At 42.8% G+C, this 13795-nt stretch overlaps 1 protein-coding gene across 2 annotated transcripts in view; it reads right to left on the bottom strand.

Moving 5' to 3' along the window:
• HHIPL2 (HHIP like 2) overlaps window positions 1-13795 on the bottom strand; it is a 36806-nt gene that overhangs the window by 7682 nt on the left and 15329 nt on the right. The window contains exon 7 of one of the 2 annotated variants that reach the window (XM_061626438.1): window positions 11007-11088. The exons of the other annotated variant lie outside the window; for it this stretch is intronic. Within the exon in view, the coding sequence (XP_061482422.1) occupies window positions 11007-11088 (82 nt within the window). The remainder of the gene's footprint in view (window positions 1-11006; window positions 11089-13795) is intronic. 2 annotated transcript variants of the gene reach the window in all.

The following is a 13795-nucleotide window of genomic DNA, read 5'->3' as shown; positions in this document are numbered from 1 at the left end:
AAGTAACACATCATTGGCTGGCAGCAGTAGCTGGGAGGAACCAGCCACACATATAAAGTCAGAGCACCTAGCGAGGGAGCCTGCTCCACGAGCTAGAGGGAGCCCCAGCTCACGAAGCATCAAGGCCCCAGCTCACGAAGCGTCAAGGCGAGTTAAGCAGCAGAGCGAGTTCGGCAGCAGGGCGAGGAGGCCAGGGCCCCCCACTCTGCCCTTCTGTTCCCTGACCTCAACTAAACCACAGTCTCCAACCTATTGACATAATAAACCTCAAACAAAACTATGCAGGTAAGAAGCCAGCAGGCGTGTGGGGGCTTTCCAGTGTTTTGCACCGCCTGCAGCATGTACGACTATCTGCCTGTTGGACAGCAGTCGTGGGTGTGCTCTCGGTGCAATGAGCTCCTGGCTCTCCGGGAACAACTTCATTTCCTTGAGGCCAAGGTGGCGGACCTGGAAAAGCTGAGAGAGGCAGACTTCCGGGAAGGGTGACTTAGCCTGTGCCTGCTTTTGAGACGGGCTCCTGCCTCAAAAGAAGCTTATTCAGATATATCAGTCAGTTTTTTCTTTTTTTTTTGACTGATTAAACTTCTCCCGGGTAGGGAGAAACGAAGAGATTAACCTCAAAGCCTATTTTTGTTGGGACGACCAGATCTCATTAATTTATGGGACGAGGTCCAGCCGACGAAAGTGGGACGGATTTTCAACAGCAAGCTCTATCTGTTAAAGCGAACGTTCATCTTATCTTCTAAGAGAGAACGCACTAACAGGCAAGCACCCTTCTTTCTATATTTTTCTTTTACTTGATTTAAATTGTTGCTGTTTAAAAGAGATTTGCCAGATTGATCAGTTTTTGACATCTCACTGGGGAGCCATAACTTCTCTCTGCTACGCACTAATTAATAGCTTATCTCTGTTTTTGTTGCAAAAAGCTGTCCTGGATTTGCATTCTAAAGATATACACAGAAGAGGGATTTCTATTCCAGATTTTTATTTTGAAAAATATTATACTGTTTTGAGACTACTTTCTTTTTGGTCTATTTTATTTTGACGAATCTGTTTCTTGACGATTGCCATTAATTGTTTCGATCCTGGGAACTGCATTTTGTTTACTTAACTATTGGAGAGATAAGGCTGTCTGCTCTGTTTATACTGTGATGTCACCAAGTTTGGAGTATTAACCCAATTGTTGCTGAAATAAGAAGTGGTTTTCCTATATTTTTCTTTTAAAATGGCAATTAAGAAAGTGGCTGAAAATCTGGAAATAACTATGTTTCAGAAAATAATGGATGAGATTGAGATAATGAAAATTGAATTGAGTAAAATGAAGCAGGAGATTAAAGATATAAGGGTCCCTGTGAGAGAGGTGGCCCTGGAAGGGGTCCCTGTGAGAGAGGAGACCCCGGAGATTGGAACAGGGGTCCCTGTGAGAGAGGTGACCCTGGAGACTGGAATAGGGGTCCCTGTGAGAGAGGAGATCCCGGAGATTGGAACCAACGTGGAACAGGAACAAGATTTGGAGTCTATGGACTTTAGAAATAAAATCTATTGTTTGGAACTCAATGTTATCTCTGAAGAAATGAATGAAGATTCTAGAGATAAAGTTATCAATGGCATGGATAATCTTCTGGACTGGAATGATGTGATGGAGCCCAATATAGAGAAAATCTATGGAATTAACTGCAGCCATGTGACAATGGAAAAACTTTTAAGAGATGACCCAGTGTATTTTGAAAAAAAGAACAGAGATATGATTTTACAGCAGTATTTCAGCAACTTATTCAGAATGGATGGCAAGAAAATATTTGGGATAGAGGTAATCCCCATCAGACTCTTACTATATGACTATGGCTTTGACAGCAAGATTATTATGGAATACTGATAATGGAAGATTGGATATTGAAATTACTGGACTTAACAAGACTACTGAAGATGGAAGATGGAAAATGGAACTAATAGAGATAATAGAACAATGGCTACTGAAATTATTGAACCTAACAGATTCTGATGTGATGGATTAATTGAAATGTTTATTTTGACTATGGTTATGACAATAAGATTATCATAATTAGTAATGAGATGGATTAATCGATATGCTTATCTGGAAAAAAAAATTGATAGATATATTTCTTAAAGAATTGAAACCTCTCTTTGACTTTTTGTGGAAAGAATAAAGTAATGTTTATGAGATTTGATGATTAAGTAAGATAACTACTGGAGGAAAGTGATTTTATAATATGACTTAAGAGACAGGATTGTTATATATTATAGACTTATAACTGATTTGATCTTTGACAAATGGGAAGTCAATATTTTACTCTTTATTTTTTATTTTTGTTTTTTTTTTTTTTCTTTTTTTCTTTTTGTTTAACTATTTTTGATTTTGTTTTTTGTCTTTGAATGTTTTATGATTTTGTCTTGTATGTTTTATGAAAATCTGAATAAAAATTATTGAAAAAAAAAAAAAGAAAAGCTGAGAGAGGCAGAGAGGTGTGTGGAGGAGGCCTTCAGGGACGTTATAGCTGTGTCCCACTCCAGCGATGATCGCTCTCCTGCTATCATGGAGAACGATGGTCTCGGGGAAGGAGAGCATCCAGCTGAGGAAGAGGGAAACGATCCCTTACAAGGGACCCATTCCATGGGGGATGAGCAGCTATCCTCTTGTGCCGAGGATATATCTCCAGGGGGTGGAGGGATCCTTGTAGTGGGTGATTTGATCATTAGGAACATAGACAGTGGGGTGTGTGATGGGCGTGTAGACCACAAGGTGTTTTGCCTGCCTGGTGCGAAGGTTGCGGATATCGCCCGTCGTTTAGATAGTTTGGTAGACAGTGCTGGGGAGGAGTCAGTGGTCGTGGTGCACGTTGGCACCAACGACATGGGGAAATGCAGCCGTGAGGTCCTGGAAGCAAAATTTAGGTTGCTAGGTAGGATGCTGAAAGCCAGGACCTCCAAGGTGGCTTTCTCTGAAATGCTACCGGTTCCACGCGCAGGACCAGCCAGACAGGCCCAGCTTTGCAGTCTCAATGCGTGGATGAGATGATGGTGTCGGGTGGAAGGGTTTGGATTTGTTAGGCACTGGGGAACATTTTGGGACAAGCCGGGCCTGTACAAAAGGGACGGGCTCCACTTGAACCAGAATGGAACCAGACTGCTGGCACTTAAAATTAAAAAGGTAGCAGAGCAGCTTTTAAACTGACTGAGGGGGGAAACCCGACAGGAACTGAGAAAGGTCCGATTTGGAATAAACCTCCCCCCTGGGATAAAAACCAAATAAATGATGAAATTTTAAAAGGGGTAGGCCTAGAAGTAGGCATTGTGAGAGCAGGGGCACAGGATATAAATTCAGAAGAGCAAAATTACCACAGGCCAAACCACAAGTGCCAAAGACACTTGAAGAGAGACACTGCTTACAAGTGCCTGTACGCTAATGCTAGGAGCCTGCGAACCAAGATGGGAGAACTGGAGTGCTTGGTCTTAGAGGAGAGCATTGATATAGTGAGCATAACCGAGACCTGGTGGAATGGAGAAAACCAGTGCGATACGGTTATCCCTGGATATAAACTATATCGGAAGGACAGGGAAGGACATATTGGTGGCGGAGTCACTCTATACGTGAAAGAAGGCATTGAATCCAGCAAGCTCGAAACCCCAGAAGAGGCAGACTCCTCCACAGAATCGTTGTGGGTGGTGATACCATGCCCCAGGAGGGACTTAATACTGGGAACGATCTATCGTCCCCCTGATCAAAATGCTCAGGGAGACCTTGAGATGAGATATGAAATTGAGGAAGCATCCAAACTAGGAAATGTGGTAGTAATGGGTGACTTCAACTACCCGGACATAGACTGGCCACGTATGTGTTCCAGTCATGACAAAGAAGCAAAGTTTCTAGATATTCTAAATGACTATTCCCTAGACCAGTTGGTCATGGAACCGACCAGAGGGACGGCAACCCTGGACTTAATCCTCAGTGGGGACCGGGACCTGGTGCGAGATGTAAGTGTTGTTGAACCGATTGGGAGCAGTGACCACAGTCTATTAAATTAAACATACATGTAAATGGCCAATTGCCAAGAAAATCCAACACGGTCGCATTTGACTTCAAAAGAGGAAACTTCGCAAAAATGAGGGGATTGGTAAAAAGAAAGCTGAAAAACAAAGTCCAGAGGGTCACATCACTCGAAAATGCTTGGAAGTTGTTTAAAAACACTATATTAGAAGCTCAACTAGAGTGCATACCGCAGATCAGAAAAGGTACCGCCAGGGCCAAGAAGATGCCAGCATGGTTAACGAGCAAAGTCAAGGAAGCTCTTAGAGGCAAAAAGTCTTCCTTCAGAAAATGGAAGTCTTGTCCGAATGAAGAAAATAAAAAAGAACACAAACTCTGGCAAAAGAAATGCAAGAAGACAATAAGGGATGCTAAAAAAGAATTTGAGGAGCACATTGCTAAGAACATAAAAACCAACAACAAAAAATTCTATAAATACATTCAAAGCAGGAGACCATCTAGGGAGGCGATTGGACCCTTGGATGATAAGGGAGTCAAAGGTGTACTAAAGAACGATAAGGAGATTGCAGAGAAGCTAAATGAATTCTTTGCATCTGTCTTCACAGTGGAAGATACAGGGCAGATCCCTGAACCTGAACTAACATTTGCAGGAAGGGATTCTGAGGAACTGAGACAAATAGTGGTAACGAGAGAGGAAGTTCTAGGCTTAATGGACAATATAAAAACTGACAAATCACTGGGCCCGGATGGCATCCACCCGAGAGTTCTCAAAGAACTCAAAGGTGAAATTGCTGATCTGCTAACTAAAATATGTAACTTGTCCCTCGGGTCCTCCTCCGTGCCTGAGGACTGGAAAGTGGCAAATGTAACGCCAATATTCAAAAAGGGATCCAGAGGGGATCCCAGAAATTACAGGCCAGTTAGCTTAACTTCTGTCCCTGGAAAACTGGTAGAAAGTATGATTAAAGCTAGATTAACTAAGCACATAGAAGAACAAGCCTTGCTGAAGCAGAGCCAGCATGGCTTCTGCAAGGGAAAGTCCTGTCTCAGTAACCTATTAGAATTCTTTGAGAGTGTCAACAAGCATATAGATAGAGGTGATCCAGTGGACATAGTGTACTTAGACTTTCAAAAAGCGTTTGACAAGGTACCTCACCAAAGACTTCTGAGGAAGCTTAGCAGTCATGGAATAAGAGGAGAGGTCCTCTTGTGGATAAGGAATTGGTTAAGACGCAGAAAGCAGAGAGTAGGAATAAACAGACAGTTCTCCCAATGGAGGGCTGTAGAAAGTGGAGTCCCTCAAGGATCGGTATTGGGACCTATACTTTTCAACTTGTTCATTAATGACCTAGAATTAGGAGTGAGCAGTGAAGTGGCCAAGTTTGCTGACGACACTAAATTGTTCAGGGTTTTTAAAACAAAAAGGGATTGTGAAGAGCTCCAAAAAGATCTCTCCAAACTGAGTGAATGGGCGGAAAAATGGCAAATGCAATTCAATATAAACAAGTGTAAAATTATGCATATTGGAGCAAAAAATCTTAATTTCACATATACGCTCATGGGGTCAGAACTGGCAGTGACCGACCAGGAGAGAGACCTCGGGGTTGTAGTGGACAGCACGATGAAAATGTCGACCCAGTGTGTGGCAGCTGTGAAAAAGGCAAATTCCATGCTAGTGATAATTAGGAAAGGTATTGAAAATAAAACAGCCGATATCATAATGCCGTTGTATAAATCTATGGTGCGGCTGCATTTGGAATACTGTGTGCAGGTCTGGTCGCCTCATCTCAAAAAGGATATTATAGAGTTGGAAAAGGTTCAGAAGAGGGCAACCAGAATGATCAAGGGGATGGAGCGACTCCCTTACGAGGAAAGGTTGCAGCATTTGGGGCTTTTTAGTTTAGAGAAAAGGCGGGTCAGAGGAGACATGATAGAAGTGTATAAAATTATGCATGGCATTGAGAAAGGGAATAGAGAAAAGTTCTTCTCCCTCTCTCATAATACTAGAACTCGTGGACATTCAAAGAAGCTGAATGTTGGAAGATTCAGGACAGACAAAAGGAAGTACTTCTTTACTCAGCGCATAGTTAAACTATGGAATTTGCTCCCACAAGATGCAGTAATGGCCACCAGCTTGGATGGCTTTAAAAGAAGATTAGACAAATTCATGGAGGACAGGGCTATCAATGGCTACTAGCCGTGATGGCTGTGCTGTGCCACCCTAGTCAGAGGCAGCATGCTTCTGAAAACCAGTTGCCGGAAGCCTCAGGAGGGGAGAGTGTTCTTGCACTCGGGTCCTGCTTGCGGGCTTCCCCCAGGCACCTGGTTGGCCACTGTGAGAACAGGATGCTGGACTAGATGGGCCACTGGCCTGATCCAGCAGGCTCTTCTTATGTTCTTATGTTCTTAAAAGATTAAAATAAACTGAGGGTGCTTTCAGATGGGGGCTTGTAAACAGGTCATTTCGTCTGGAAAAAATAAATCTGGATTAAAATTGAGGGGGATGCAGGCTTGCATTTTTATACAAATAACATTGTGTGGATGCTGCAAAAAAAATTACATGCATGAGAAGCACCCATCCCACAACAAACACCCACCACAAAGCACCCATAGGCTCAGAAAAACAAAACTAAAATCTGGAAAATATAGAGCACAGAACACAATAGTTAAGAAGTACTGCATGAAAATCTTAAAAAAATAAAGTTTCCCACAACAGCTGGTTGACGTCATTAAAAGGTGAAAAGAGCATGAAAATTATTGCCCAGAAAAAACATCAAAAATGTTGGCTTGTGATAAAAGCACAGGGCAGATAACCTGAGATACAGTACAGAATTTATCAGAAAAAGCTTCTTACTGGATTAATTTCCTTTGCCATAAACTCTGGTGCTACACAAAGAGGCTGTTTTGACCTCTGCCCTCCATCATCCATCCATCCATCTTGTACCATCAAAAGAGTTCCATAGGAGATGCATAATGTGCATAACTCCCACCCCCCGGAAGTGATGCAAAGTATTCATCTCTTAAATCTTACATGTGACCTTCCTAGCGTGGGAACCACACCTGGAGCAATTTTCTGTTCTGCTACCCACGTTGTGAATGTAAATAGAAAAATGTACCAAGGACTTCTTGGATGCGTAAATTATAGTCCATTCTTTCTCCACCTGTAAGTGCCTTTTACCATGGCAATTGCTCTTGCATTTATTTATTTTTGCATATATATATTTTTTCATGCCCTATCCAAGTGGCACAGGGTAAGTAGTAACATATTTAAAAGTAAAGCATATGGGGGCAGGTTAAGGCTTCTCATGTTGGCTGAGAACTGTATATAGCACAGATGAATAACTTTTTTCAGCTCAAGGGCCACATTCCCCTGAGGACAACCTTCTGGGGGCCGCATGGCAGTAGTGGGCAGGGCCAGAGGCAAAAATGGGTGAAGCAATGGATGCAGCTCTTATCTTGAACAGCAGAAAACCTTCCAACCATGCAAAAGTCAGAGCACACCCACTTCTTCCCATCCTGACAAGCATGGTACATCATCACAGTTAGAGGACACGTTCCAGCCCGCAGTGGATACTGGTGGCTCCGATGCCAGTGGGGCAGTGAATCCACCCCAGGTTTTAGTCCAAACATTCAACTAGCTGTCCAAGGTGAGGATTCACTGCCCCACTGGCATCGGAGCCACCAGTCTCACTGCCAGCCAGGCAAAAGCACACAAGGAGGACATGGAACAGGGCCATGTCGAGGATGTAGCTGGTGAGGGTCCCAAGGATTGGAAGAGAGACCTGGAGGGTCATTTTCAGTCCCTAGGCCTCAGCTTCCCCAGACACAGTATGCATAGCCATCTTGCATGCAGGGAACTGATGGCAGCCAGTCCAATCTCCTTTGCAGGTTTCCTGTGTAATTTCAGAGAGGTTTCCGTTTCTCTGGAATACGGGAGCAGTGCTTCCCTACTTAGGAGCAAAAGTAACACTCTTGGTACATTAGTCTTTTGGATATCCATTGATAAAAGGAGCTAGAGAAACCGAGAATATTATTTATTGTTGTTGTTAATGTGCCGTGCCATAACTTGGAAGAAATTTGTCAACAACTGTCATGTTTGTGCTAGACTAGTTCCCGAGTTTCTGACAGATTCTGTGGTTGGTCGCAACTTTAAAATAAATAGAAACGCAAACAAGTACAAAGAGATGTATTTTTGTCTGTTTTCCATGCTCTGGGTCCCCTGCAAGCCAGAGTTCCTTGAGCGCAAACAGGAATAGAATTCTCTACAGACTGTGCAGGTGAAAACAGATGTAATATAAGGCAAGAGCTCACAGAAACTGGGCTGAGATGGGCATAGCAGCAAACTGAATATTGGCTCAGCTCCAGATTTATGGGGTTCCTGGGCAGGCTTCATGCTGTGGATCCTGCAGCCCCCGTCAGCATTTGGGCACCCTGGTTTGTGCCGCTGCTGCAGCCACCAAGTCCCTCCTCCGGCTGGCGGCAGCACCGCAATGCTGAGCAAGTGCTGAGGAAGCCCATGAGCACTACAGGGAGGTTGACAACTGCAATAGTGACACCACAAGTAGGGAGAAGTAGCAACAGGCATTGGGGTAGGACAAGAAAGAGGTTATCCTTGGTGGGCCCTGTGAATGCCTCGTATGTGCTTATGCTGGGCCTGAGCTGGGCTCAGAATTAGGGTTGCCAGGTCAGAAGCATCCCAAACCCTGAGAGTTTTTTGGGGGGCTGAGTGATGTCATAGGGGCATGCCTGAGTGATATCATGGATGGGCCCAAGTGATGTCACGGGGTGGGTCTGAGTGATGTCACGGGGTGGGCCCGAGTGATGTCATTAAGCATGATACATTAATCATCAACCACAGTTGCTTGCCGCATACAACTGAAACAAAAACATTTCTCTGATTGGAAATTATTCACTCTCACTGTGCTTCATGAAGACAGTCTGCATTTTTGGTTGGACATACACAACTGCTTTATACCAAATCAGGCCATTGGTCCATCTAATAACCTCATATCAACTATTCGGATGGGCAGCAGATCTCCAGGTCTCAGCTAGAGGTCTTTCTTAGCTTTTCTGGGGACCTTTAAATTTGATCTCCTCCAGAGGACTTGTTTATTGAGCATTCAACCTGATTTGCTTGCATAAAGCTTAGGCTAGGTTATATCCAATTTTATTGAGCAATCCTTTTGCTTTGTTTGCAGGGAGGTTGTCCAGCAATGAGCATTAATCTTATATTCATGCTGATTAAGCAATTAAACATTATTGTGCTACAAGTGACATATGGGGATTCTTCATCAAGATAACAGCTTCACTTGATTAAAGGGTGTAGTGCAGTTGCTCATTGGGAAATTATCATAAATGCAGTGCTTGAATCAATTAATATACAAATGTTAATTGTAACTATAGTACTAATGTGAGCACTATTTTTCAAGGCATAGATCCAATTTAAAATGTACATAATTGGACTCCAATTAGGGAATTAAGTGGTATTTTATTTATTATAGCATTATATTATAACAATTTTTCTGAATTTAGCACCTCTTATCACCATCCATTATTTGCTTTTTAAGGGCAAGATGAGATGTTTGTTCGCTTAATGCTAAATATTTGCTTAGCATGCAACGGCATACCTTATATGTCCTTAAATAATTACAGGTGTCTGGGAACTGGGTTCTTACCAGAAAGGCAGCACACAAGGAGGGCAGGTATAGCTCTTCATTTCACACTGTGACTGGAACAGAGATCACTCCCACCCCTTACCCCAGTGCAGCTAGTAGCCTTTAGAAAAAAAGCAAATGTCCAGTTTGGTCCTAAGAAACACAACCAGAGCCAGCTTTGTAGTGGTTACAATTTTGATCTAGGACTGTGGAGATCTGGATTTGTCCCTTCCCAGGCTGGGTCACCTTGGATCACTCACACCATCTCTCAGCCTAGCCTACTACATAGGGTTGTCATAAGGATAAAATTGGGAGGGGGAGAATCTAAGCTTCTTCACGTAAAGGCAGGATACAAAGTAAACAAATGTAATATTAAATGCTTGCTTGTGGAGAGATGGCTAAACAGCCATGACAGAGCAAGCAGAATGCAATACTGAAGATATTGAAGTTAAAATCAGTAAACTAGAGTGTTTTTTTTAAGATATTGCAAATCAAGCATTTTGCTGTTACAAGGCTGATGAACCAGCAAAGACTATCTTTGTTGTGGCTTTGAAGAGCACAAAGTATTTATCCAGGATGAAACTGTATTGTGGCTTGTCCTTGCAAGCCAGTCAGTGTTTTCAGTCTCTTTGTCTTTACATTTTCAGCAGCTCTTGCATGTACCATATAGCTCTACAAGTCCTTTCCCTGGATTTTTATTAAATGCAAAGCAGCTGAAGATGACTGCAAAGGGAGGAGCGTTTTCTTTGTTAGCTGATCTCTTCCCCCACTCCAAAAAAAGCTTATTTCCCAGCTTTTTAGGAGAAAATATACAGGGTCGGTGTATCTTTTCCCCTTTGGGGAAAAAATGAAGCATATGGGAGGGTCGTATTTTGAGTAGACAAATGGTTGGCAAAGAAAGGTTTGAACAGCCCCTTCCATCAATGCACTGTTCAACCTGAAACTGCCATGGCTGCTTTCAGTTTTTTAAAAGTTAGGAAAAACAACTGTGGAACTTTTTTGTCTTAGTCTCCTACCATTCCAGAAAGCATAGTCTGCAAATCTCTTAAACTGAGTTTAAGCCAGCTGACTCCCACTGAGTTAAGTAGAGCCCAATTGCTTTAAATCAAAGTACTTCATTTTAATTGGTTTGTGGATTGGTCTGCAAGAGGTTAACTGAATAAGAAACTGTAGCTTGCTATTAACATAGTTGTTCTGCAGGTTTTATGCATGAAATTGAAATCCAGTTGTGTGAATGAGGTGTTCCTGTTGTTACTGGTACCTTGGAAGGAACTGATGAATGTTGCTGTTGTTGTCATTTAGGAAATCAGCAAAGTAAGGAAATTCAAGGACTTGGAAGGACTAACCTTGCAGGATCCACAAATTTGTAGATAGATCCATGTGGTGCAAAGGCACTGGGGTAGGATGTAGCCATAAAATAGAGCTCACCTGGACACAACAGAATGAAAGGGGAAAGTCAGTAATGTGAATTGCTTCAGACAAAACTTCCTAAAATGAACCAACAGTTGAAATAGTGCAATCTTCTTCGCTACATAAATCAGGCCTGCACAAGTTGTGGCCTACCACCAAGCTGAATGCAATCATGCAGTCTTCCGGGTATCTACTATACCCTCCTCATCCCCATTTTTGCAGTTTCGTGAAGGCAGCAAAACAGGAGGTTTGGGCCAGTTGTATTTGGCTTGATTGAATTCAGGCTTGATCTATTAAGAACAACTTGCATTAAGAAACAATGTAGTCTGGGTGTTTCAGTTTTTAAATCTGTGTTTTTAGTCATGGGGATCTTATGTGGTCTGTTTTTAGACTTATCCACATGGGAGCATTGCTTCATACTAAAGACATTGTTTTTACCTGTTTTTTATTTGCACTGTCCACAGTAAGGGCTCAATGCCAACTGGAAACATGGTGTTTTCTATTCACACTGAGGGGAAGGATCAATCACAGTTTCCACACCCTCTAATTTAATATTTCCACTCTCTCTGGTTGCTTGGCAACCAAGCATGCTACAGTGAGTTCCTTTAAAAAAAAAACTAGGAGTGTGAATATCTGTGTTTTCCCTGGTAGGATACAGCTGAAATACAAATCTTTGCTTGAGCAGTGTTGTGCTTTTACGCACAAGTTAGGGAGGGAAAGGCACCGTTTGCAGCAACATAAAAATGCTAGCAGAATGGGGGAGAGCAGCCGGAAGTTGCTCTTCGCCCACAGAAAACAAAATGAAAGCAGGCAGAAGGAGGGAGTGCGCGTGGAGAGGGGAACGATTAACACACCCGCCTAAAAGTATCAGAGCAAAGTGTCTGCAAGCACGAGAGATACAGAGTGAAGACATTTTTCCTTCCCTTTTCATATTATCAGAGGATTGGGTTAGTATGGATTTATAAGGGAAAAACTGCGTGACAGCTTCTGTATGCCAGTAACGTCATGTGAACCATGCCAATTAAAAGGAGATGTTAGTAGCACTAAACACACAGTAAACCACAGTGCAGATGAGCCCTTCGTTGCATTTATCTTATGATTTTATTTCATTTATTTTTTCATTGTAAGCTGCCCAGAGATCCTTACATTATGGGGTGGCATACAAATACTGAAACATAATAATAATATAAAAATAAATAAATACATAAAAAACAAAAGAGGAACCCTGCTTGATCAGGCCAACAATTCATCTAGTCTGGAGATGGGGAACCTGTGGCCCTCCAGATCTTGCTCTACTACATCTTCCGTCATTCCTGATCATTGTTCATGCTGCTGGAGCTGATGAGAGTTGGGGTGCAACAACCTCTGGAGGGCCGCAGGTTTCCCATCTCTGCTCTATTCCCACATACCATTTCTCACAAATGCTTCAGAGAAATCCTTCAGCGGGATGTGAAGACTCTCCTGTGATTAATCCCAAGCCACATGAATTCAGTGGCATACTGTTATGATATTCCCATCCTCCGTAATTTGTCATGTTCTCTTTTAAAACCAGTTTGTGGCCATAACTACATCAGGTGGTGTCAAATTCCAGTAGTGTATGCACTGTGTAAAGTAGTACTTCCTTTTGCCTGTCCTGAATCTTCTGCCAATCAGGCCAAATCTGTACCATACATCTAAAGCACTATGATATCACTTTAAGAGTCATGACTTTCCCCAAAGCATCCTGGAAACTCTAGTGTTAGGTTGTTTTTAATTTATTTATTTATTTCGTTTCATTTATAAATCGCCCATAGCTAATAGCTCTCTGGGGGGTGTACAATACAAAGTTAAAATACAAATATTACAATAAAACCACAAACCAAAAATAACATAATCAGCAAATACAAACATTAAAATGTAGAATTAAGAATTAATTAGATTAAAATGCCTGGGAGTATAGCCAAGTCTTAACCTGGCGCCTAAAGGAAAGTACCGTAGGCGCCAGGCGTATCTCTTCAGGTAAGCTGTTCCACAATTCGGGGGCCACAACAGAAAAGGCCCTAGATCTAGTAGCAGTCCTCCGGGCTTCTTGATGGGTTGGTACCTGGAGGAGGGCCTTAGATACTGAACGAAGCATACGGGTAGGTTCATAGCAGGAGAGGCGTTCCACAAGGTATTGCGGTCCCACGCTGTGTAAGGCTTTATAGGTCAAAACCAGCACCTTGAATCTGGCACAGAAACAAATAGGTAGCCAGTGCAAACGAGCCAGAACAGGTGTTATATGCGCGAACCGATTGGTCCTCGTCAACATCCTGGCTGCTGCGTTTTGCACTAGCTGAAGTTTCCGAACTGTCTTCAAGGGCAGCCCAATGTAGAGCGCATTACAGTAATCCAATCTAGACGTTACCAGAGCATGAACAACTGAGGCGAGGTCATCACTATCCAGATAGGGGCGTAGTTGGGCTACCAACCGAAGATGGTAAAACGCATTCCGTGCCACCGAGGCCACTTGAGCCTCAAGCGACAGGAAAGGGTTGAAGAGGACCCCCAAACTACGAACCTGTTCCTTCAAGGGGAGTGTAACCCCATCTAGAACAGGATGAACATCCACTATCTGGGAAGGGAAAGAACTCACCAACAGTGCCTCGGTCTTGTCTGGATTGAGTTTCAGTTTATTAGCTCTCATCCTGTCCATTATCGCGGTCAGGCAGCGGTTCAACACATCAACAGCCTCACCTCAAAAAGA

The sequence above is a fragment of the Rhineura floridana genome, chromosome 4 (genome assembly GCF_030035675.1).
Source record: "Rhineura floridana isolate rRhiFlo1 chromosome 4, rRhiFlo1.hap2, whole genome shotgun sequence".
NCBI lineage: Eukaryota > Metazoa > Chordata > Lepidosauria > Squamata > Rhineuridae > Rhineura > Rhineura floridana.
Note: the sequence above shows the minus strand (reverse complement) of the source record. Positions and strands in the feature narration are given on the sequence as shown.